At 46.7% G+C, this 25,792-nt stretch overlaps 2 protein-coding genes across 2 annotated transcripts; both read left to right on the forward strand.

The window, feature by feature from the left end:
- Window positions 1–1,438: 1,438 nt before the first annotated feature.
- LOC122675840 (coiled-coil domain-containing protein 83-like) lies at window positions 1,439–2,749 on the forward strand. Its single transcript, XM_043874970.1, has one exon. The coding sequence runs from the start codon at window positions 1,439–1,441 to the stop codon at window positions 2,615–2,617; it is 1,179 nt and encodes a 392-aa protein (XP_043730905.1). The 3' UTR covers window positions 2,618–2,749.
- Window positions 2,750–7,129: 4,380 nt separating this feature from the next.
- LOC122675841 (probable histone-lysine N-methyltransferase PRDM7) lies at window positions 7,130–23,938 on the forward strand. Its single transcript, XM_043874971.1, has 14 exons — window positions 7,130–7,198; window positions 7,605–7,728; window positions 8,033–8,140; window positions 12,289–12,338; window positions 14,083–14,239; window positions 15,072–15,173; window positions 15,387–15,658; window positions 16,792–16,859; window positions 17,929–18,122; window positions 19,800–19,903; window positions 21,559–21,618; window positions 22,511–22,669; window positions 23,250–23,441; window positions 23,639–23,938. The coding sequence occupies exons 1-14, from the start codon at window positions 7,130–7,132 to the stop codon at window positions 23,936–23,938; spliced, it is 1,959 nt and encodes a 652-aa protein (XP_043730906.1).
- The last annotated feature ends 1,854 nt before the right edge of the window (window positions 23,939–25,792 follow it).

The raw sequence follows: 25,792 nt of genomic DNA on the forward strand, positions 1-25,792 counted from the left end.
ACATTTATATCTCTATCTGGACATTTACACATCTATGTACCTAGATATTTACATTCATGTACACTTATGTATATACAAATAGATGTCTTACCAGTGTAACAGGGCCTGTAGAAAAGGGAGCGCTCCTACAAAAAGATCTGACTCTGCAACTGAACAACAACAAAACAGAAAATACACTCGGTTCACCTGCCACCAACAACACATGGTATATCAATGTTACTACAATATGAAATAAAGGTTACTTTAAAAAAATAATGCTTAGGGGGACTTCCCTGCACTCCAGTGGTTAAGATTCTGTGCTTCTAATGCAGGGGGCAAGGGTTCGACACTTGGTCGGGGATCTAAAATTCCCACATGCCACATGGCACTGCCAGTAAATTTAAAAAAAACATTAAAATAAATAAATAAGAATATTCAGAAAGAACACATAAGTTTTTGGGTGTTGCTTCAGCTACATTCCATATTGAACTACAGTCTGGAGTTAAAACTTGAAAGTTTTCACTTTCAAGGTAATCACAACTAGGCATGAAAAAGTCCTGACGCCTTGTGGCCATTCCCTGCAATAGCAACCTTAAAACTCATGCTTATGAGAACATTTCATGCAAAGATGGGCTCAGTAAAGGACATCAATGGTATGGACCTAACAGAAGCAGAAGATATTAAGAGGGGGTGGCAAGAAAACACAGAAGAACTATACAAAAAAGATCTTCATGAAGCAGACAGTCATGATGGTGTGATCACTCATCTAGAGCCAGACATTCTGGAATGTGAAGTCAAGTGGGCCTTAGGAGACATCACTGCAAACAAAGCTAGTAGAGGAGATGGAATTCCAGTTGAGCTATTTCAGATCCTAAAAGATGATGCTGTGAAAGTGCTGCACTCAATATACCAACAAATTTGGAAAACTCAGCAGTGGCCACAGGACTGGAAAAGGTCAGTTGTCATTCCAATCCCAAAGAAAGGCAATGCCAAAGAATGCTCAAACTACTGCACAATTGCACTCATCTCATACACTAGCAAAATGATGCTCAAAATTCTCCAAGCCAGGCTTGACCAATACATGAACTGTGAACATCCAGATCTTCAAGGTGGTTTTAGAAAAGGCAGAGAAATCAGAGATCAAATTGCCAACATCCACTGGATCATTGAAAAAGCAAGAGAGTTCCAGAAAAACATCTATCTCTGCTTTATAGACTATGCCAAAGCCTTTGACTGTGTGGGTTCACAATAAACTGTGGAAAATTCCCAAAAGATGGGAATACCAGACCACCTGACCCGCCTCTTGAAAAATCTGTATGCAGGTCAAGAAGCAACAGTCAGAAACAGACATGGAACAGCAGACTGGTTCAAAATCGGGAAAGGAGCATATCAAAGCTGAGGGGGCCATGTGTGAGCTGGCCTCGGAAAGAGAAGGAGCAGATGCTACAGAGCCAGAGTGATGGCCGGCAAGGCTGATGGGAAAGAGGCCGGCTGTCAAATAAAGGAAAATGCAGTAGAACGATTTATGGCTCGAATAAAGAAATCTAGAGAAAAGAATCAGAAGTATCATGAAAGAAATAAACGCTTAAAGGATGAACAAATTTGGCACATACGGAAACTACTAAAGGAACTGAGTGAAGAGAAGTCAGAGGGATCCGAAGCTGTAACAAGAGAGGAAGTTGAAAACGCAATGAAGGAAACATGGAAGTTTGAAAGAGACCAGGGACAAAACTTGAAAGATACGCGCATCCAAATAAGCAATTCTGAGAAGCTATTTCTTGAGAAACTCAGTGAGAAAGAATATTGGGAGGAATACAAGAATGTAGGGAGTGAACAACATGCGAACCTCCTTACCTCCTTACAGAACGACATCAACAGAGTCAAGGAGAATGCCGAAAAAATGTCAGAACAGTATAAAATCACCCTGGAAGATGATAGAAAGAAAATAATCAGAGAAACTTTGTTGCAGCAGGACCAAAAGAAGGAATGGGCCACAGAGAATGCTCTAAGGTTCATTGACAAGGGCAGCTATCGAGAGATCTGGGAAAATGACTGGCTCAATAAAGAGATTGCAAATAGCAGGAAGGAAGTGGAAGAACTGGAAAAAGGTATTCATGAGCTGGAAGAAGAAAATTTGGTGCTTATTGATCAGCTATTCAACTGCAGACTTGTGGATCTCAAGATACCCAGGCGACTATATCTTACCCAAGCTGTTGGGCAGGAAGTACCACCTGAAGTGCCTTTGGAATTGTCAGAAACACATAAAGTCACCCCAGAAAAGTCAGAATCGCAACCTACAGACATAAAAAGCAGAGACATGTCGAGCATCTCATTTGGGAGCAGTGGTTTTCGTCTTAGTTACAAGGACAGCAGATTGGGCCAGCTTCCGGAGATAGATGAAGAAGAGAGTTCAAGAATAGAGTTTGGGGCCTCTGATATGAAATACTTACTGTATGAGGATGAGCAGGATTTCAAGGATTATGTAAACCTGGGCCCCCTGGAAGTGAAGCTTATGACTGTGGAGAGCAAGAAAATGCCCATCCACTTCCAAGAGAAGGAAACTCCAGTCAAATTCTATGAGGATGTCAGGAGTCCAGAAAGCCACATCACGTATAAAATGATGAAGTCTTTTTTCTAAAACTGAAAAGTGAAAACAACTTCCTGTACTTTTCTTTTGGGAACTGAGGTATATCAGTTGCCCATTTTATTTACACTTTGGTCCATTTTTAAAGCAGTGAATATTTATAAAGGTCATAATTACAGTTAAAATAATAAAAAAAAAAAGCTATATATTGTCACCCTGCTTATTTAACTTCTATGCAGAGTACATCATGAGAAATACTGCGCTGGATGAAGCACAAGCTAAATTCAAGATTGCCGAGAGAAATATCAGCAATGCAGATGGCACAACCCTTATGGCAGAAAGTGAAGAAGAACTAAAGAGCCTCCTGATGAAAGTGAAAGACGAGAGTGAAAATGTTGGCTTAAAGCTCAACATTCAGAAAACTAAGATCATGGCATCTTGGACCCATCACTTCATGGAAAATAGATGGGGAAACAGTGGCTGACACTATTTTGGGGGGGCTCCAAAATCACTGCAGATGGTGACTGCAGCCATGAAATTAAAAGACACTTTCTCCTTGGAAGAAACGTTATTACCAACCTAGACATTATTTTAAAAAGCTGAGATGTTACTTTGCTAACAAAGGTCTGTCTAGTCAAGGCTATGGTTTTTCCAGTGGTCATGTATGGATGGGAGAGTTGGACTGTGAAGGAAGCTGAGTGCAGAAGAATGGATGCTTATTTTTTTTAATTTTTATTTATTTACTTATTTTATTAGTTGGAGGCTAACTACTTCACAACATTTCAGTGGGTTTTGTCACACATTGACATGAATCAGCCATAGAGTTACATGCATTCCCCATCCCGATCCCGCCTCCCACCTCCCTCTCCACCTGATTCCTCTGGGCCTTCCCAGTACACTAGGCCCGAGCACTTGTCTCATGCATCCCACCTGGGCTGGTGATCTGTTTCACCATAGATAATATACATGCTGTTCTTTCGAAACATCCCACCCTCACCTTCTCCCACAGAGTTCAAAAGTCTGTTCTGTATTTCTCTGTCTCTTTTTCAGTTTTGCATATAGGGTTATTGTTACCATCTTTCTAAATTCCATATATATGCGTTAGTATACTGTACTGGTCTTTATCTTTCTGGCTTACTTCACTCTGTATGATGGGCTCCAGTTTCATCCATCTCATTAGAACTGATTCAAATGAATTCTTTTTAATGGCTGAGTAATATTCCATGGTGTATATGTACCAGAGCTACCTTATCCATTCATCTGCTGATGGGCATCTAGGTTGCTTCCATGTCCTGGCTATCGTAAACAGTGCTGCGATGAACATTGGAGTGCACGTGTCTCTTTCAGATCTGGTTTCCTCAGTGTGTATGCCCAGAAGTGGGATTGCTGGGTCATATGGCAGTTCTAATTCCAGTTTTTTAAGAAATCTCCACACTGTTTTCCATAGTGGCTGTACTAGTTTGCATTCCCACCAACAGCGTAAGAGCGTTCCCTTTTCTCCACACCCTCTCCAGCATTTATTGCTTGTAGACTTTTGGATAGCAGCCATCCTGACTGGCGTGTAATGGTACTTCATTGTGGTTTTGATTTGCATTTCTCTGATAATGAGTGGCGTTGAGCATCTTTTCATGTGTTTGTTAGCCATCTGTATGTCTTCTTTGGAGAAATGTCTGTTTAGTTCTTTGGCCCATTTTTTGATTGGGTCATTTATTTTTCTGGAATTGAGCTTCAAGTATGGATGCTTTTGAACTGTGGTGTTGGAGAAGACTCGAGAGTCCCTTGGACTGCAAGGGGATCCAATCAGTCCATTCTAAACGAGATCAGAGCTGAGTGTTCATTGGAAAGACTGATGTTGAAGCTGAAACTCCAATGCTTTAGCCACCTGATATGAAGAACTGCCTCATTTGAAAAGACCCTGATGCTGAGAAAGATTAAGGGCAGGAGGAGAAGGGGATGACAGAGGATGAGAAGGTTGGATGGCATTGCCGACTCAGTGGACACGAGTTTGGGTAAACTCCGGGGGTTACCGATAGACAGGGAGGCCTGGCATGCTAGAGTCCATGGGGATGCAAAGAGTGAGACATGACTGAGTGACTGAATTGAACTGATAAGGGGAAAGAATATGAAGAAGAATAGGTATCTATATCTATATCAAGAATAGATAGCTATATGTATACCAGACCAGCTGGAATGTAAGGGATGCTGATGGTGACTGGTTCTGACTCTCAAGACTTCAATCAACTGAAGCTTGGAGTCTCCCACAGCCCAAGACCCTTAATGAACATGCCTGTAGAGTTAAAGTGTTCGTCACTCACTCGTGTCTGACTCTTTGCAAACCCATGGACCACCAGCCTCTTCTGTCCATGGAATTCTCCAGGCAAAAATACTGGAGTGGTCTGCCCCGCCCTCCTCTTAGAATCTTCCTCACTTAGGGGTTGAACCCAGGTCTTCTGCTATGCAGAGATTGTTTACCATCTGAGTCACCACAGAAGCTGGAACATGCCTATACTCATAGATTAAAGCTTACCCCACTCTGTGGTTTACAAAGACTCTGCTCTGGAAAGCTCCATGGTGTTCTCCAGAGTTCTGCAAGTAATACACTTTTCCTTCCCATGAGCTTTGGCTGGGTTGTACCTTCTGGCTCTACACCCACCAAGAGGTAAACTCGCTTTTCTGGTAACATTTCTCCATCCAGACTCCCAACCACCACTTGACACTAATTCTACAGCCAGTCACTTTGCTTCCAACATGGAAATCACATTATTTTTCTGTGAGCAAAGCTACCTAACAGCCAGAAACAGTGTCCCTATTTTATCTTGTGCAGCCAGTAGGTGTCAGGCAAACTCAGCTCAGTGGATCCACATTCCTCCAGATCGATGCCTCGGCTTACAGAAAACATTTGCAAGGCTTTGAGGTTTTATTTATACCTCAGTTTGAAGGTACATTAAATACATAGATGGCTCATCAGTGCCACTTCCACTTTCAGGTTAAAAATCCTCCAAGTTTTTTCTAACATCCTTATTCCGCGCGTTGTGTTTAAATTCTTTGACCACACGGTGTTTATCTTGTGTCTCATCCGAATATAGTTAATTACACCGTTTCCCTTGAATAATGCAGTACTCACCACATAAGAGTTCTTGCCAAAACTGGATTTGATAAGGTAGGGCACAGGTGGGCCTAGGATACACTCCGGGAGCACGATTACAGTCTGGTGGAGCCGATATACCAGTTGAGGGCACTGGAAAGAAACATTCAGCCTGAGGACAACCCGCCCACTTGAGGATCCAGGCCTAAGAGGCCAGGCCTGAAAACAAAGAAACCAGCCAAACTGCGCCTGCGCGCTGGAGGCTTGACAGACACGCCCACAGAGCAGCCAATCCCCGAGCGGTGGGGCGGGGCATCCATCGCGCTCCCCACCCTCCGAGCGCCTATTGGCCAGACTGCCTCAGTCACAACGCCGATTGGTCGCTTGTGCCTGACAGGGTATAGGCAGGCTGCTGGCCCTTCACTTCACCTCAGCGCCGAAGGACTGGACTTCGCTGAACCTCTAGCGCTCCTGGGGACAGGGTGGGCAGCGTGGCGGGACAGCGGGGAGGCTGACGGAAACGCACCCTGCGCAGCCCTCATAAACCCTTAGCCTGATGGTTTCAAATTCTAGGGTGGGAGGCCCGAAATCCTGTCAACTTTGAGCAACCTGAGTCCTAATCTGAAGGGGGCTTGGTCTCGTCAGCTTCAGGGATTACAAGTCCCTTCCACCCAGAGAAACTGCGAATCCCTTAGTGCTGCGACCCTCAAATACCTAGATTAACCCCAGTTCCCCTCAGCCTGAGGCACCCTAAAAGTACCACCCGCAGAGAGACCAAATTTCCTCACCCTCGGAGACCGTGAATACCTCCGACTGGGAGCTCTTAAAACTCTTCCTCCTCAAGACCCTAACTGTCCTGCCTGTTGGAGACATAAAGTCCCTTAATAAGAAACCCCCGATGTCCTCAGCCTCACAGATCCCAAGTTTTCTCACCCTGCACATTCTACATCAGACAAAAGATCCCCAGTCCCGTCTGTCTGAGGACCCCAGTTACTTCAGCCTGTGGGACCCAGATCTCCTCAAGCCAAGCGACTTGTCCCTTAGACGTAGAACCTACGTTATGCCCAGATTTTTCTGAGTCTGCAGGAGGAGATCCTCAAAACCCTTCTTGGAGAAACATTCCCTCCGCTGCACCGGAACAGAGCCCTGATTTCACCCTGACCCCAGTCCAGCAGTTAGGGGTTTCCGGGTCTCATTAAAAATCCCTCCGTCTCCCACAGACACATCCCTCCCAGTGCCTTCCCTCAGAGGGGCTGAATTGTAGGGAACCAAAGAAACCAAATCTAGTTCACATTAGGCTGATCTGTCATATCTAGTCAGGATCCGTCCATCCCAACAATACCCTCACCCTGACTTTCCCCTCACCTTCCTGCCCTGTACACTCCACCCAAGGAAGACAGACCAGGCTCTGGACACTGCTCTGGGCTATCTCAGCACCTGCTTCTTCCACAGGCACCTTGGCCTTGAGCACTCCAATGGCCATGAGGCCGAACAGGTCTCCAGAGGAGAGCACTGAGGCAGATGCTGGGACAAGAGAGTGGAAGCCCACGGTGAGAGTTGGAGGCAGCAAAGCTGAGCTCTAAGCCAGCTCTATAGGAAGGACACGGCGCTGGTCCCTGAAGCACCACAGACTGCTTGCCCAGGCAACTGAGTGAACTCCCCTGTGACTGTACACAGGATGGGCATACCTGGTCCTGTCTGAGATGGTGGGGTGGAGTGGGGCAAAACAGGACACTAGCTTCGTCAACTGCCCTGTGTCCAGGGAGAGTTAGGAAAATGCTCAGTGTTTGTTCAGTTAGGCAGGACACAGTCGGGAAGGAAAGCCTTCATCCCTGTCTCACACAGACCATCCAGTAGCTTCAGGCTACTCCCTGCACAAAAGGTGGAGGAGAAGGCCCAGCTCTAAGGTCTGACTTAGATTAGTAAATCACTGATGAAATCTATTATTTTCCTTAGGCCAAAGATGCTTTCAAAGACATCTCCGTATACTTCTCCAAGGAACAATGGGAAGAGATGGGAGAATGGGAAAAAATCCGATATAGGAATATGAAAAGAAACTACGAAGCGCTGATTGCTATAGGTAACAGGAAGTGCTGGGTGCCTGTGAGCCTGGGAAACATGAAACAGGTCTTCACCCTCAGTGTTCACTTGCTGGCTCTTAGGTGCTTCATCTGCTCACAGTTCCCTTTTGTGTGGAGACTAACCTGGAGGAAATGTTTACAGTTTTGTACCAAAGGGAGGTTGACCTTGCAGTGCAGAGCTCACCTCTTGCCTTATTCTAGATTCCCCCAGTCCATCCCACTGATTCCCTGACTTTGTGACACTTCCCATTGCTTCTATGCTTTGTTTCTCCTTCTTAGGACAAATATTTTGCTTCTTTCCAGGTTTCAAAGCCACTCGACCGGATTTCATGCATCACCGCAGGCAGGTCATCAAGCCCCAGGTAGATGACACTGAGGATTCTGATGAAGAATGGACACCAAGGCAGCAAGGTGAGAGGCCAGGAGGATGTGGAGGTGTCTTCCTGAAACCAGCCTGGGCTTAGGTCTCACTACATCTCAGCCATTAGCAAAGAAAACATAATTTTCAGCATTCTGAAGTGGTTGTGGCTGAATATTTATATAAGTCTGAATGAAGATGAATGTATAGGTTTTCCAGTGTAATTCTCAAAAGTTTTATGGTTAAAATTTATCATTCTTTTTACAAAGAATTGTTTTTGCTAAACATTCTTAGTGAAAGGCAGTTAAAGAAACCTTAGAAATAAATTCACTAAACAGATTTAATACTAATCTCATTGGTTATTGGATTAAACCTCTTCGATGAGGAAATGATTATCATATTATGTCAAGATTATTTATGTATGTATATAAAAGAAAACCCATGATCTTTTTACCCTAAGGTTAAACTAATTATTTTGATTCTGGGAAACGTTGGAGAGAACTATTTTTCTCCATGATCTTTCCCACATTTCACTGACCAGAGATGGCATCAGGTAAATAAAATGAAGTACACTTCTTATTATAAAGTGGAAGTGAGCAGCTCACCTTCTCTTCTGCTGCTGAATTAGTTTAGAAAAGTTAATCTGCCTAGAATGCAGAAAACAATTTAGACAGTTCTATGATTCTCCATCTATGGATTTCTGTTCTCCCAGATTTTTAAGAATTATTTATTTAGTTTTGGCTGCAATGGGTCTTCATTGCTGTCCATGGGCTTTCTCTGGTTGAGGTCAGTGTCTTCTCGTTGCAGAGCATGTACAGGCTCTGTAGCTTGTGACACACAGGCTTAGCTGCCCCGCAGAAAGTGGAATCTTCCTGGACCAGCCATCGAACCTGTGTCCTCTGCATTGGCAGGCAGATTCTCATCCACTGTGCACCAGGGAAGTCCCTCTGTTCCCTGAGGCTATTAAAACTAGGGAAAGGGACATGAAAATAAATATTTGGTTGTCTGCAAAGGTTTTTACATGAAGAGAGATTCTTCATAGGGAATACATACTCCTCGGTTCACCATACGCCTGCACGTCTTTATTTACCTTTTTAACAATTTCTGAGTGTATGGCACACTGTTGGTAACTATGTGCACGTTAGTGTTAGTTGCCATAGTGCTAATGGCTCAGTCATGTCTGACTCTGCCTACCCATAGACTGTAGCCCACCAGGCTCCTCTGTCCGTGGGATTCTCTAGGCAAGAATCCTGGAGTGGGTTGCCATTTCCTGCTCCAGGTGATCTTCCCAACCCAGGGACTGAGCCTGCCTCTGTTGCATCTCCTGCATTGCAGGTGGATTTTTTACTGCTGAGCCACCAGGGATATATATACACATTGCTATACAACAAATCTGTAGAAATGTTACATCTTGCGTGACTGAAGTCCTAACCCACTGAGTAACAATTCTCCAACTGTTCCTCCTCACAGCCCTTGGCAACCACGATTTTATTTTCTGTTTCCATGGATTTGATTCATTTAGATACCTCATAGAAGTGGAATCAGGCAATATTTGTCTTTTTTGATTGGTTCATTTCACATAGTATAATATCATCAAGGCCCATCCATGATATAGCATAGGACAGAATTCTTTTTTAAGGCTTCAAAACATTCCATTGTGTGCATGTGGATATAAGAGCTATAACATATATCTTATATATAACCATTATCTTTTATCCACCAATGAACATTTACATTTCTTACACATCTTGCCCATTGGGAATAATGAGGCAGTGACCATACATGTGCCCACTATTTATTCAATATCTTGCTTTAAATTTTTTATGGAAATACACTCTTGAGTGGGATTGCTAGATCAAACAGCAGTTCTAACTTTCTGTGTAAACTCCATACTGTTTTCTAGAAAGCTTGCAACATTTCAAATTGCCAACAATAGTGTATAAGGGTTCCAATTTATCCATATCCTTCCCAAACTTGCTATTGTCTTCTTATACACATTGCCCATCACAGAAGGTTTCAATTTGTATTTCCCTATTGATTAGTAATATTGAGCATCTTTTCATATGTTTGTCGGCCATTTGTGTATTTTCTCTGGAAAATGTCTATTCAATTCCTTCTCTCACTGTTAGTCAGCCCAGACTGCCATAACAAAGAAGACTGCATTCCTTAAAACAGAGAAATTTGTTTTCTTACAATGCAGGAGCATGGAAAGTTGATATCAAGGTTCCATCATGGTCCATCAGGGTCTCTTCCTGGCTTAAAGTTAGCCTTCATACTGGTGTATGCTTATTAACCCCTTATCAGATGCATATTTTACAAATATTTTCTACCATCCTATAGGTGGCCTTTTCAACTCTGTTCAGTGTCCTTTGCTGCACAGAGGTTTTAAGATTAATCTCATTTGTCTATTTTTACTTTGTTACTAATACTTGTGCACTTGGTAACATATCTAAGAAATCATTGCTGTTTCAATGTCCTGAAGCTTCACCCTTGTTGTCTTCTAAGAGTCTTATCAAGTCTTGCATTTAGGTCTTTAATCCATTCTGAATTGATTTTTCTTCAAGATGTAAGATGTTCATTATTTTGCATATGGTTATTTTGTTTGCCCAGCACCTTTCTTTACAGGGATTAAACTTTCCCCATTATCTTGAAACCCTAGATGAATATCATTAGGCCATGTATCCAAGAGTATTTCTGGCTGTCTATACTGTTCCATTGATTGACATATCTGTCTTTATGCCAGCCAGCTTCCTCAGTGGCTCAGCAGGTGAAGAATCTCCCTTCAATGCAGGAGACCCAGGAGATGCGGGTACACTCCATGGGTTAAGAATATACCCTGGAGAATGAAATGGCAACCCTGTCCAGTGTTCTTGCCTGAGAAATCCCCTGGACAGAGGAGCCTGGTGGGCTACAGTCCAAAAGGTCACAAAAAGTCAAGAAGATTGAGCGACTAAGCACACATTTTTTGCCAAATCTACACTCTTTTGGTTACTGTACCTTTGTGGTATATTCGGAAATCAGAGGCCTCCAGCTTTGCTGTTCTTTCTAAGATTGCTTTGCCTATTTGGGGTGCTCTGAGATTCCGTGTTAACTGTTGGATGGATTTTCTATATCTGAAAAAACTTCCATTGGGATTTTAATAGGAATTGCATTGAATCTTTAAATTGCTTTCGGTAGTATGAACAGCTTAATAATATTAAGCCTCCAAATCCATAAACATGAGACACCTATCTATTTATTTATGTCAGATTCCTTTCAGCAATATTTTGTAGTTTTCAACATATAAGTCTTTCATCTCCTTAAGTTTACTCCTAATTACTTCATTCTTTTCAATGCTATTATAAATAAGATTATTTGTCCAGTGGCTAAGACTCCACACTCCCAGTGCAGAGAAGTTGGGTTCAGTCCCTAGTCAGGGAACTAGATCCCAAATGCCACAACAAAGACCTGGCACAAACAAATAAATAAAAATAAATATATTGTTTTTTAATTTAGCTGTTCAGTATAGCTTTAAAAAAATAAAAAATAAATAGGATTGTTTTCTTACTTTCCTTTCTGGAATGGTCATTCTTCATGCATGGAAAGATATTTGAATGTTGATTTTGTACTGTGCAACTTTCTGTGCAGGATTTGTGTGGATTTAAAGATTTTTCTGCACATAAAACCATGCCCCTGTGAACAGGCATAATTTTACTTCTTTCTTTCCAAATGGAAGCCTTTTGTTTCCATTTCTAACCTAAAGCCCTGGCTAGGAGTTCTAATATTATGGTGAACAGAAATGTAGATATCAGGCATCCTTGCCTGTTTTTCTTGATCGTAGAAGTTTTCAGCTTTTCACTGATGACTAGGATGTTAGAGGTAGACTTTCAATATATGACCTTTATTATATTGCAGTAACTTCCTTCTATTTCTACAGTGTTGAGTACTTTTGTCATGAAAGGCTACTAAATTTATTAGATAGTTTATGAACATCAGATGAGGCACAGATGAAGTTTCATATTTTTTTTTTTAAATTTTAAGAAAATTATGTAATGGTCCCAGTGGAAGCACAGAAGTTGATGATACAGAAATCATCTTCCATTCGTCCTTTGGTAATCATTGTCTTTGTCACTCTCTGACTTAGAATTATGTGTCCTTAGTTAGAATACCCAGAGTTTGGAAACATTTACCAACCAAAACACTGATTCTCACCATTTTTTAGGTAAACCTTCTTCGATGGCCTTCAGAGTGGAGCACAGTAAACACCAGAAGGTGAGAATTTCCCAAATCCTGTTGCCAAAATGTCCTCCTCATGGATCCAGTCACAGGTGAGAATAGGAGAAAACACAGAGATCCTGGAGACGGCTGCCTTCCTGCCCTGAATCTTTAGCACACTGTCTGATACCATCACCACCTTTACAGTTAGTAAGAACAACAGCAGTAGTAGGCAGTTCTGTTGTTACACTATTTTCATAATATTTCAGACTTTAAGCATTTTATGTGAATAAACTTACTTAAACCTTAAATCAGTCCTACAGTACCTATAAGTAGGTATATAGCTATCACCATTATACATCCAAAAAATGAGGTAAAAAACATTTGATTATATGCCTGAGATCACAGTATCATTGGTAGTGCAATCTAAACCAGTGCACCTTCTCTAAACCCCTTACAAACTGATTAAAACTTCCATAGTTCTATGAAGCTTATTCATACATCTTTATATCACTCATCTGAGAGATGTTTTCAACCTCAGTTCTTTTGTGCTGTGCTACGGAGGGATATGCTAAGACATCTGACTAAGGGAAGCTTAAGGACATGCTGGGCAGTTTGTACAGTGGACAGTCCAAGATGAAGAAGGAGACAGGATCCCTACCTCAGAGCCTCCCACTCCAATAAGAGGAAGCAACTCGCAACCCTGATGAGCCTCAGGTTCATGACTGAAAAGCAACAAATAAGAAAATAACAGAAGGACGTCACATAGATTACCCACTTTTGAGTAGAAACTCATATCTGGGCATCATTTCAAATGCTCCTTCTTGCAGGAGGGAGTAACAGCTCCTCCTCTGAGCTCTAATAGGCAACTCTCCTGTTTGGAATCATGTGTTCAGCCTGCCCCTGTGTTGTGAGCTTTGGGAGGCTAGCACACACCCATTCATTCTCAAAAGTCCAGGCCCAGCTCAAAGCCCCTGAGGAACCCTGAATGTTTTGTGAATGAGTGACTCCACATTTAAGCATTCATCTAGGAGTAGAAAGGTCAAAGAATGCTGAAGATAGTATCTGTGAGTTAGACTTCAAATATAGATGCAGTTTAGGGAATAAATTGATACCAGGGATGTACGCTCACGTTCTTACTGTATTAAATAGCTCACACAACAATTTGTTGATGGTTATTAAATTTCATGTCCACTATAATATTAAGAATTAGCCTGTATACCAATTCATGGATCAGGAAACTGAGGAGAATCAGCTAGTCATACAGCCTTGTTCAAGGAGAACTGATGAGACCAGCTACTTTAATTCCAAACATTGTCTCTAGGACATGGCAACCTGCAACTTTCATCTCATTTTCTTTATTGCCTAAATGTGTTTCTGCCGATCGTCTTTTCTCTTCTTAATCTCACTGCGTTGTCACCTTATTTTCCAGATGTGGTTTGTCCCCTCTGTAATTTTTCATACTTCCTTGTCCATCAAAGGGCCACTAATTAATATAAACCCCCGGATCTCACTACCAGCCGTTACCCTCCTCTTTCCCTGACCTCCAGCTATTCTCCGTGCCTTGCTCTCACTTTTATGCTGAAAGTTGCAGGGGAAGAACCTTAAGATATGAATTCTAGTTTTGATTCACTATCCATCTAGGTCCTTTTGTTACACTCCAATGTTCAGACCACCCCCACCCCCAAATCAGGTATTTCCAAGAACTGTCAAAGTATTAACTAAAGTCATACATGTGAAAACACTTCATAAAGTCCTAAAGAACTAAAGAAATGCATGTTGTCTTTTACTCACATGGAAGAGAATGTCCAGGGCACCATTAAGTAAGGAATCTAGTTTGAAGGAATTGCCAGGAGCAGCAAAATCGCTAAAGACAAGTGGCTCCAAGCAGGCTCAGAAACCAGTGCCCCATCACAGAAAAGCAAGAACCCCTGGACAGCACCCCAGACATAAAGTCGGTAAGAGAAAATTTGGGGAGTTCCTCTAATTAGTTCCGCTAATCCCTGTAGAAAAACTAATAAGTATGGCCTAGGTGTGTGGCATGGACTTTGGGTAGGCGGGGTTTAAGGTGGACTGATCTGAGACATGAAGTTAGCACTGGGGCCTTGGGAAAATCTTATACATTTTCTGAGTTCCTGATTGCTATCTGTAAAGTGAGGATAAGGATACATAACTCATACAGTGCTTGAAAGCCTCACATTAAATGCAAAAGTCTGACACCTACAAGTAGTTCGATAAACCCAGCTGTGATAATGGGAACCGAGCATTATTAGTGTTTATGCCCAGAACTCTGCTCATGTGCCCTTAACGTGTCATGTGCCCTTAACATATATTTTCTGAGTAGATGTGTCGGTGAACTCTTTCCTAAGTAGGAAGGTTGGGAAGTTAAACCTACTAAGGGGAAGTGCAGGAAGCTATCACTGAACTGGGCATCTGTGGTCAGTGGAGCCTCAGTATCCTGAATCTGTAGTTAAAGGGAAAAGAAACAAAATATAGAGAAGGGACTTCCTGCTGGTGAAGTGGTTAAGGCTCCACGCTTCCACTGCAGGAGGTGTGGGTTCCATTCCTGGTCAGGGAACTAAGTTCCCACAAGCCATGCAGTGTGGCCAAGAAATAAATAATGTAACATTAAAGCATAAAATTACAAAAGTAAAAGTTTGAAAAATATACGTAAGAAAGTTTTAACAAAGTGTATAGATGGACAGGTAGGAGATCTCATACTTTCCGGTAAAAGAGGGGCTAACTCCCCATACCCCACCAGCCTTGCTTAGCTTCTGTTCTCTATCTTAGAACTCAGAAGAAAGGAGACTGGAGTGAAGAGGTACTGTCTACGAGAAAGAAAGGGCCATGTGTACCAAGAGGTCAGCGAGCCCCAGGATGATGACTACCTCTGTGAGTGACCCCGCTGGCCCAGTCACGGAGAAGGGGCTACGAGGCCTTAGTCCACTAACCTCACCTCACCATTTGGTCCCCCGTCCATCCCCTTCCTCTATGACTTGGGGTGCAGGATCGAGGCCAAATGCCATGAATGCCCCAGTTCTTTCTGAAGGACGTTATGACCAGCAACATCACTATACCTCCTTTCATCCCTGTTCTCACCTCCAGATTGTGAGGAGTGTCAGAACTTCTTCATCGACAGCTGTGCTGCCCATGGGCCCCCAACCTTTGTAAAGGACTGTGCAGTGGAAAAGGGGCATGCCAATCGCTCAGCCCTCACTCTGCCCCCTGGGTTAAGCATCAGACTGTCGGGCATCCCTGACGCTGGGCTTGGAGTGTGGAACGAGGCATCCGATCTGCCGCTGGGTCTGCACTTTGGCCCCTATGAGGGCCAGATCACAGACGATGAAGAGGCCGCCAACAGTGGATATGCCTGGCTGGTGAGAAGCACCCGTTTCCCGGTCCTCTGGCCTCTAATGGCTTCTATGTGGTGGGGGTACTTCATGTCTACATGCAAGGACACAGATGGTGATAACACTGTCGGCAGTGACACGGTCAGCCCTGTGTACTGTGTGCCCTGGGCGTGAACACAGGATTTCCATCTAAAGGTCAGAGGAGAGGTGGGACCACAGTGTACAGACACTCAGGACCTCCATCTAAAGGTCAGAGCAGAGGTGGGAACACAGTGTACAGACACTCAGGACCTCTCTCTAAAGGTCAGAGGAGAGGTGGGAACACAGTGTACAGACACTCAGGACCTCTATCTAAACGTCAGAGGAGAGGTGGGACCACAGTGTACAGACACTCAGGACTTCTATCTAAAGGTCAGAGGAGAGGTGGGACCACAGTGTACAGACACTAGGTACCTCTATCTAAGGGTCAGAGGAGAGGTGGAAACGCTATGTACAGATACACAGGACCTTTATCTAAAGATCAGAGGAGAGGTGGGACCACAGTGTACAGACACTCAGGACCTCTATCTAAAGGTCAGAAGAGAGATGGGAACACCTTGGTACACACTCACAGGACTTCTATCTAAAGGTCAGAGGAGAGGTGGAACACCTTGGTTCACACTCACAGGACCTCTATCTAAAGGTCAGATGAGAGGTAGGAATACCTTGGTTCATACTCACAGGACCTCTATCTAAAGGTCAGATGAGAGGTGGGAATACCTTGGTACACACTCACAGGACTGCTATCTAAAGGTCAGAGGAGAGGTGGGAACACCTTGGTTCACACTCACAAGACCTCTATCTAAAGGTCAGAGGAGAGGTGGGACCACAGTGTACACACACACAGGACCTCTATCTAAAGGTCTGAGGAGAGGTGGGAACACAGTAGTACAGACACACAGAAGTGACTCCTCCCTTGTGGAGCCCTTGCCTTCAATGAACCAAGAGACTCAGACTTGGAATGATGAGTAAGGGGCTTACCGTGTGATCCGACCGGCAGGTGAATCCATGCAGGCTGAAAAGCACCAATGACTACACAGGGAAATAGCTCTTCTATTGCTTCCTACCAAAAAACAAATAAAAGAAAGAGGGAAGCTTGTATCTCTTTTTCTGACACTCAGATCACCAAAAGGAGGAACTGCTACGAGTATGTGGATGGAAAGGACACGTCTTGGGCCAACTGGATGAGGTGAGTGCAGTGAGTCTGCAGTGTGTAGACATTGAGACTCCCTCCATCCCACGCCCCTTTCCTTCTCAACCCGGCTCCCTCAACAGCTTTCACATCTTCCTTCCTCTTTTCCCTCCATATCATGCTCTTTCATTTCAAAAGACACTAGAAAGAAGGAAATAAAAATATGGCATGTGCCGTCAAGATACAAGTCTATATGCTGAACAAAACTGGTGGACTTGAAAACAACTTGAGGAGTCTAGATTCACCAGGGACACTTTAACTCACTTAATGGACATTTACCATGCATTTTATGTTTCGGTTTAGACAGTGCACTTCGTTACTGAAGCAGATCACACAACCCATGTCCTTTTGGAGAACATACTGCAAACAGACATTAGCCAATTGATTTTAGGAACAGTAACCTTATTTCTTCTATCTTTGAATAACTGCACAGAACCAGGATAACCTAACACAGGAGACCTTGACTGTTTGTGGGCAACAACCTCCTCAGGCTTGGTTCCAGTGACAAGTGGGCCCTGAGGCCTCAAAAGGAATGGGGGGCAGCATGGCCCTGAGCAGGGTCATTCTCTGAGGGCCTCTCCTTTCATCAGGGCAGGCAGACAGTGAACAAACTATTACTGTTCTGTGTCTCAAGCTATATTTGAGCTCTCTCCAAGTTTCTGTGGAGGGGGTGGGCAAGCGGATAGGACCCTGGATACACGTGGGGAGATGGGAGAAAGCCTCGGGAGAGAAGGCAGGCTGGGGTGAGTGCTGAGGGCTGCATGCTAGCCAAGGAGCACCAAGTCCTGTGGATGAAAGAGAACTTAATTCAGAGTTTAGAGGAGCTGGAGGTCACCAGCCTCACAGACAGTCCAGGTGGAGATGCGTCTGGAACTGGGCTCCGGAAAATGGCTAATTCGGTAAGGAGAGAAAAGCATGGGTATTCACATGGCCTGGTCGAAGGTGTGAACAGAAGGTCCACATGAGGGGCGGCCTCAGAGGCGGAAGGCAAGGAGCTGGGCATGGTCGGAGAGTGGAGGGCACTCATCTCCTGAGGTTTCTTTCCCTTTCCCGGCCTCGACCCCAGGTATGTGAACTGTGCCCGCGACGACGAGGAGCAGAACCTGGTGGCCTTCCAGTATCACGGGCAGATCTTCTACCGAACCTGCCAGGTGGTCAGGCCGGGCTGTGAGCTGCTGGTCTGGTACGGGGACGAGTATGGTCAGGACCTTGGCATCAAGCGGAACAGCAGGGGGAAGAGTGAGCTCGCGACCGGGAGAGGTGAGTGTCAGCCCTCTTCCAGCACCCCACCCCATCCTGGGAGCCTCCGTGGTCCGATTTCAAAGCAGAGAACAATCCAGTCCAAAGGAAGTTGAGTTGCAATAAAAATGCCTCAGAATTTGATTCTTTTCATATGATTGTTAGGAGAAATTTTTACATTAAATATGTTAGTTCTAATTTTTAATATTTCATGCAAAAAAAAATGTGTAACATCACCTTCTGCTGAAAGGCTGAGAAGCAAAAAGCAACACTTCTAGCACCTACCAGCTCTCTGCCCTTTACCTGTTTCTTCCTCATTTCCTCCCATTTCTAAGCGACACATGTACAGTGATGTGCATTCAGTTACTGTTCCAGCTTGTTGTCATGTGAGTTCACACTCTGTGCCAGACGGGGCTCCACGCACCGAAACAGACAGAACCACTGCCCTGGGGCAGCAGGGGCTTCACACCAGACAGAGGCTGGTGCTCTGAGGAAAACCAGCGCAGGGAACGTGCCTCAGGTCAGCGTGAGCAGAGGGTGGGGTGTGGTGCAGGACGGTGGGGCAGGGTCTGTGCAGAGATAACACCCATGGGGAAGGATTCTGGGCAGGGAAGCAGCCAGTGCTGCAGCCCCAAGGCCGGGAAGAGAGGCCATGCCAGGGGTCGCAGGAGGAAGCACAGAGGGAGAGAAAGGGGCTGGATGGGACACGGAAGCCTCAGGGTCTGTGTCCACGTGCAGGCCCCAGGGGTCCTCCTGGGTGAAACAGAACAACCGCGCGGCTTTCAGCTGCAAGCAGCATGTTCTCTGTGCTAAGACGATGCTTTGGTTCATCTTGGGGACGAGGCATCAGCAGGGAGCCCCCTCAGAGGTCAGTTGATTGCCAGATATGAGGGGAGAGTGGGCTGTCTGAAGATGCTTTGGACTGAGGATGTGAAGAATCTGGCTGGAGATGTATTTTTAAATAGGGCTTCCTAGTGCACGTTAAATGGACTAAGACTGAATGAAATAAATGAGGTATGAGTACTGGTGAGGCTGGAGAAAGGATATGCCTTTATTTTATGATTTATGGGAAACTGAGAGAGGAGCAATTTGTGAACCAATTGGGGCAGCAGGGGCCAGAGACCTGTAGTCAGTGGGACCTGGGCCTCTCGGTCTCGTCCAGTCTCAAACCCACTTCCTGCAGAGATTGGCACAAAGGCTGTTCTTTGAACAAGGAGCCACAAAGTCAGATTTACCCACACCTGCTGAAACCACCCCCTGTGCTGCCTCCCACATGCAGAGAGCTCCAGGCCAGGCGCCCCTAACTTAATAGACCCTTTCCCCTCACAGGGAACCATTAAGGAGATTCCACCTAAGACATCAAGTCTTATCCCTCAGTAGGATAAATATCTGTGGCCACTGTGACATGACATTTCAGACACTTACACGCAGGGAAAGTCACTACAGATCCACCTCTATCAGGAGAGACGCTGCCTCTGATTCTGCTGGAAGGTCCCTATCTGGGTGATATGGAGAAAAGGCCCCTGTCACCAACTTCCTGGATTTCTGTAGATGTAGAGAATAAGAGTGGAGCGGAAACGTGGACTGTAAAGACACACTCGATGGGAGACAAATCGTGCACTTTCAACACTTAAATGATTAGTGGGGAGGGCCTGACCACGGCAAACCAGCTACCTGACCAAAAGCTTCCTCTTTCAGCAGAACCGAAGCCCAAGATCCACCCATGTGCCTCCTGCTCTCTGGCCTTCTCCAGTCAGAAATTCCTCAGCCAACACATCAAACGCAGTCACCCCTCTCAGACCGTCCTGAGCCCATCTGAAAGAGACCTCCTCCAACCAGAGGATCCCTGCCCAGGCAATCAAAATCAGCAATATTCAGATCCACACAGCCCGAGCGACAAACCTGAGAGTCCGGAGGCCAAGGACAGGCCCCAACAATTGCTGAAAAGCCTAAGGCTGAAGAGGATTTCAAGGGCCTCTTCCTACTCACCCGGAGGACAAATGGGGGGTTCTGGGGTGCATGAGAGAATGACAGAAGAGCCCAGCAAAAGCCAGAAACTGAATCCAGAGGACACAGGCCCATTGCTCACAGGGACAGGGATCTCAGGGATTATGAGAGTCATGTACAGAGAGTGTGGGCAAGGCTCCAGGGACAGGTCAAGTCTCAGCACACACGAGAGGACACACACAGGGGAGAAGCCCTATGTTTGCGGGGAGTGTGGGCGAAGCTTCAGTCAGAAGTCAGTCCTCATCAGACACCAGAGGACACACACAGGGGAGAAGCCCTATGTTTGCGGGGAGTGTGGGCGAAGCTTCATTCAGAAGTCAGATTTCATCAGACACCAGAGGACACACACAGGGGAGAAGCCCTATGTTTGCAGGGAGTGTGGGCGAAGCTTCAGTCGGAAGTCACTCCTCATCACCCACCAGAGGACACACACAGGGGAGAAGCCATATGTTTTCGGGGAGTGTGGGGGAAGCTTCAGTCAGAAGTCCATCCTCATCACCCACCAGAGGACACACACAGGGGAGAAGCCCTATATTTGTGGGGAGTGTGGGCGAAACTTCAGTCAGAAGACCCATCTCATCAGACACCAGAGGACACACACAGGGGAGTAGCCCTATGTTTGCAGGGAGTGTGAGTGAGTCAAGACCAACAAACCACACCTTAGCCTCAGGAGGATTACTGCAGCCACCCCATGCCTCAGCTCTAAGGGGGCCTCAGAGGAGGTCTGAGACCCGTTACTATCCCCAGAAGTATCACGAGAGACTTCCCAGTGGTCCAATTGCCAAGACTCCAATGCAGAGACCCACGTTCAATACCTGATTGGGGAACTAGCTCCCACAGGCTGCAACTAAGACACAGCACAGCCGAATAAATAAATAGATAATAAATATTTTAAAGAAAGAGTGTGATAAGCACAGAATTACTTGTTAAATAGACCTTCCACTTTCGTGACAGGAGAGGAGGTAGATAAACAGCAGAGGGTTTCTTAAGTGTTCTGGAGATGTTCATGCCAATTGCCTTCGTGGTTTATTAGTACTTCTCTTCTAATAAATTTTTTCTCCAAACAAATCTGAAGCCCAGACTATGTACTCATTCCCCCCTTATCACTGACAGCAGTGGAGTCCAGTCGAAGCTGAACCCCTGGGAAGGCATCATTCTGGAGCCAAGTCAGTTAGGTCACTGGACAGTCAGTTCCTGGGTCCAGGGAGAGGAATGTAGAGTGGAGTCAGACTCACCAGAGAAGGTAATTCCCTGGCCTCCTGGGAATTGTGGCCTCTCCTCCTTATAGCCTTCGCTCTCCTTTGGCCTCTCCTGGTTGCCCTCTGGTTTCCTCTGACTTCTGTAGCCGCAAAGGTGAAGGCCACGTGCACGTGTGTGTGTGTGTGTGTGTGCGCGCGCCTGGCTCAGCATGGGCCATCTGGTCTCTGCCACTCCCTCCGGGTCATCACAGCATCTGGACTCCAGATTCGACCTCAGGGGTCCAGTTCTCAGCCCTGCCCCCAGCAGCTGTGTGAGCTGAGGCAAGATGCTCAACCTCTCTGTGTCTCTAACCTCACTGTGATACGGGGTGGGAGCACCAGCATTTTGGTCTGATGCGTAAGCACAGGCGGAATCTGGCAGAGGCTGGCTGAGAACGAAAGCCACACCTTTGCTGTCCTTTGTGTTTTTTTCCTTAATCTTTTTTTATTTTTTAATGGAAGGATAATTGCTTTACACAATTTGTTTTCTGAATGTCCTTCAGCCCCCACACCTTCCAGGTCTTCAGAGCTAGACGAGGAAGAGGCCGTTTAGGCACTGGGCTGCCCTGATGAGGGGGTGTGAGGTCAGGGGTGCTAAGGGAGGCCGACCTCCCTTCCCACCCCTGCCGTTCCTGCTGAGCTGGACAGCCCCAGGGCCCCTCCACAGACAGGCAGTGCCCACAGTCGTCACCCCTGCCGAGAAGAGAGCCTGGAGCCGCGTTTGAAGAAAATCCCTGTCCGGCCCCATCCCACCCCCACACGGAGGGTCCTTGAAGCCCACACCGCAGCTTCTCTATGCATGGGCCTCACACCTGTGCCCGTTCGCTCTGGGCAACGCTGTCACAACCTTGAAATTCTTAACCATGGAAAAGTTCATCCTTACACTTCCCTGTCATGAGTGAAGTCTGATGGGCCCCAGGGTGCGCTGTGAGCAGGGCAGATGCACACACATCACGGGTCCCGGGGTGGCCAGGCTGCACGAGGGGAGAAGGTGGACACAAAGCCCCCCCACCCTGGGTGAGTGAGGGTGGGGACAGCACCAGGAAGCCACGCTTGCTCAGACCCGGAACTGAGCTCCGACACAGAGTGGGGGCAATGGGATTCTTAAGGTCGACCACACCCTCCCCTCTGTGAATGACCTCTGCCCTGGCCTGGTCCTTCCAGAAGGAGCTCAGGAGGCTGAAGTCCGCCCGGCCACCAGAAGACACCAAGGGGAGACTGGGCCATGGGGCGGGGGCGGAAGGTGCGAAGTCCAGGACTCGGGGCAACGGCCCTCAGTTCCCTCCATGTGCCAGGCTTGTGAAGCGTCTCTACATGAACCACGTCAGTGATAACCACCCACTATTATTTTCCGGTTTCTATGCTTTCTTAAAGGAAGGTGTTTGTCTGTGGCTTGGTTTCCCTACAGGAAGGGAAGCCACGTAAACTCCCCATCTTCTGTGGCTTCGGGCCGGGGCCACGGGAGGGAGAGTGAGGGGTTGTGCAGGCAGAGGGGCTTCAGCTGAAAAATGGTGGGGACCCAGAAACCTGCAGAGGCTTCTCACCTGCACCTCCCACCAGAGCTGGGACTGGAATCCCCTGGAAGGCTGAGCAGGTCAAAGCTTCTCCCTCCCCTCCCCTCAAAAAGCTGATTCCTGGGGCCAGCCCACAACACCCCCAAATCCCCCATCACCCACAGCCCCACACAGGCCCTCCCTCACAGAAGTGGGATGACCTGGATGGTGGCACAGATGGTGTGTGACCCCAGAGCTGGGGGTCTCAGCTGACCTTGAGCAAGGGGGTTGATGCTTTACACAGCCTCCCAGCCCAGGGAGCTGCCAAAAGCCACAATCCATGCTCTGAAGCAGAGCTGGGGGATGGGGAGTGGGGATGGGAGCTCTCTGAGGTCGCATCCTGTCCCCAGGACAGCGGCCAGGCCCCACCTTTCACCAGGATTGCCCTGCACGGGCACACAGAACACCAGCAGTCATGGGACAGACAGCCAGCTGTCTCCGCTGCACGCTCCATCCTGACCACGGCGGCCCTGTGGCTGTACCAGCCTCACCTGCGCGCGGCTCTGCTTGGCCTCAATGGCTCAGGGACCCTGCGTGAGTCGGTGAGGGCAGAGCTCGCCTGTTGGACCGGGAAACTGTTTCCACAGAGAATCTGCCTGGATCTTGGCCTCGGTTGGTACAGATGTAACAGGCAGTACGTTCAGGGCTCAGGGAAGTTAGTTCTGAAGCTCTCTGGGTTTAGGGCTACAGCACCTCCTCACCTCCACCCCTTCCATGGTCATGGAGCCTTCTCTTCCAGAGGAAGGTGTTTGGCAACATCAGCCACAAAGACACTAAAGAGGAGAAAGCCCACGGCAGGCGGGGCTGGGTGTTCCTGGGAGAGCAGAGGGGCCTTGGACACTCCATGCTGGACCCCTGCCCCACCGGCTTCTCCTCCTTCTCGCTGGGCATGCAGCTTTCACCTGCTGGGTGCCCACCAGTGAGGGACCACAAGACACCAAGCTGGGGTTGGCGATGGGCGAGCTGGATGCCAGGGAACCCGAGACCCTGCAGCAGGTCAGCGCACTGTGGACGAGGGCCGGCCTCACTGAACGGTTAGGCCCTGTGCATTCAGGAAACCCTCTCTAGACCCCAGGTGGAGGGCTGCTGCCCCCACTGTCCACCTGGGTCTCAGGAGGTGGAAGAGAGACTGGGTTGTCCTTCCCACCTCATGCCCAGAGAATGATAAAGGCCAGTTCCGAAAAGTCAGAGCAGGGTGGGCAGAGTGAGTCTTGGGTTTCACAGGGTCCCTGTGAAGAGGGGTTTACTGCTACCTGGATCCCTCTTGGCTGGTTCCCCTTCTGCGTTGACTTCACACCAAATCTCGAAAGGACGAGGCAGTCCAGGTGCCCACAGCATCACTCACCCAGGTGCCGACAATCCTCCTTATTTATTATGGGCAGTGGGCCAGCGTGGCTGGTGTGATGCTCCCCTGGACCAGAGAAGAGACCCCCCCAGGGTGTATCCCTGCAACCTCCTGAGACCCAGGTGGGCATTGGGGGCAGAGCACCTCCAGCTGGGGTCTGGAGAGGGTGTCCTGAATGGACAGGGCCTAAATGTCCAGTGTGGCTTCAAGGGGTACGGGCAAGAGGGGCACGAACTCATTTCCAAATATTTCAGACAACCACTGAGTTCCTTCTGGTTTTTGGTTTCAGATCTTTTTATATGGTCCATTTTCAGAGTCTTTATTGAATTTGTAACAATATTGCTTCCATTTTATATTTTGATTTTTTGACTGCAAGGCATGTGGGGTTGTTACCAAGTCCAAGCTCACTCTGCATGCCTCACAACAGGCTGATTAATCAGAGGCGAGGTGCTGAGGCAAGGAATATGACTTTACTTGGAAAGCTGCCAGACTGAGAAGATAGCAGACTAATATCTCAAAGAAACCATCTTGTCAGGGTCTGGATGCCACTGTCTTTTATAGAATACACAGCTGGGAGGTGAGGAAATACAGTAAAAAGGCCATTAATCTGGCAAATATCTGGAATGGCCAGCCTCGGAGGAAGATGTGTTACGTTCTCCCTGCTGTAGCCATCCACAGGTGGACAGGTCCTGGACAAAGGCAGAGGGGCGGGGTGTCCTGAGGCAGGCCATTATGTATGGACAGTATCCCTGTAGCAAACAGGCCAACAGGAAGCAAAGGTTAAAGGAAAACATTCAACATGGAGTCAGATTTTGTTCTTCCCCGTAACAATTCCCCAGTGTCAGCGTGCATTCCACAATCTTATGGGAAAAGGGGTGATGAGTGTTCTAACTGCTCCACTAGTTGCATCATTTGGGGAGTGCCCACCACTGGTGCCAGTGTGCTGAACGTTGAGATTTGTCTTTGTTGTTCTTTGGAAAGTCTCTATTTCATATGTATAGACATAATAATATTTAATACAGTTGTTGAGAGTTGTTTTATTCAGTACCAATCTTTTAGGACTTCAAAACCAGGGGTCAGCATCTAAAGTTAAGGAATTTAGCACTTTTCTATGTGTGGGAAGATGCACCAGCCATCTCACTGAAATCATCCCCTTTGATATACACCTTACCACCTGGGACCAGCATCATGTCTTCTCTTTCCTGAATTTCCTCAGGGATCACAGTGGGGAGTGGCTGCAGTCTGATGGCTGCTGGAAAGCAGGTATTCTTTTCTTTTCTGATTTTCCTCAAGGTTCACCATGAGGAGTGGCTTCAGTTTGATAGCTCCTAGACAGTAGGAGGGGGAACCTGGGTCCCCATTGAGATCATCTTAGCTCTGGACTCGCCGCCCATCAGCCCCTGCCTTCCCGTGTCCTATGTCCTTTTCACCATGTACCACCATCTGAAACGGCCTCCCCGCCACCTGGGTAACCTCAGTGTACCTGGCGATGCCATGTCCTCGGTGAAGGAAGGTCCCAGCTGCCCTCACTCCCTTTCTGCTGATTTC

Source organism: Cervus elaphus, chromosome 19 (assembly GCF_910594005.1).
Source record: "Cervus elaphus chromosome 19, mCerEla1.1, whole genome shotgun sequence".
NCBI classification, from domain to species: domain Eukaryota; kingdom Metazoa; phylum Chordata; class Mammalia; order Artiodactyla; family Cervidae; genus Cervus; species Cervus elaphus.

Bases quoted from the DNA above. Each gene is read 5' to 3' on its own strand.
- LOC122675840 (XM_043874970.1), top strand. From the start codon at position 1,439: ATGGCCGGCAAGGCTGATGGGAAAGAGGCCGGCTGTCAAATAAAGGAA.
- LOC122675841 (XM_043874971.1), top strand. From the start codon at position 7,130: ATGAGGCCGAACAGGTCTCCAGAGGAGAGCACTGAGGCAGATGCTGGG. The intron at 14,240-15,071 runs GTAAGAGAAAAT...TCTCTATCTTAG, and splicing joins GCACCCCAGACATAAAGTCG to AACTCAGAAGAAAGGAGACT. The intron at 22,670-23,249 runs GTCAGTGATAAC...TCCTGTCCCCAG, and splicing joins AGCGTCTCTACATGAACCAC to GACAGCGGCCAGGCCCCACC.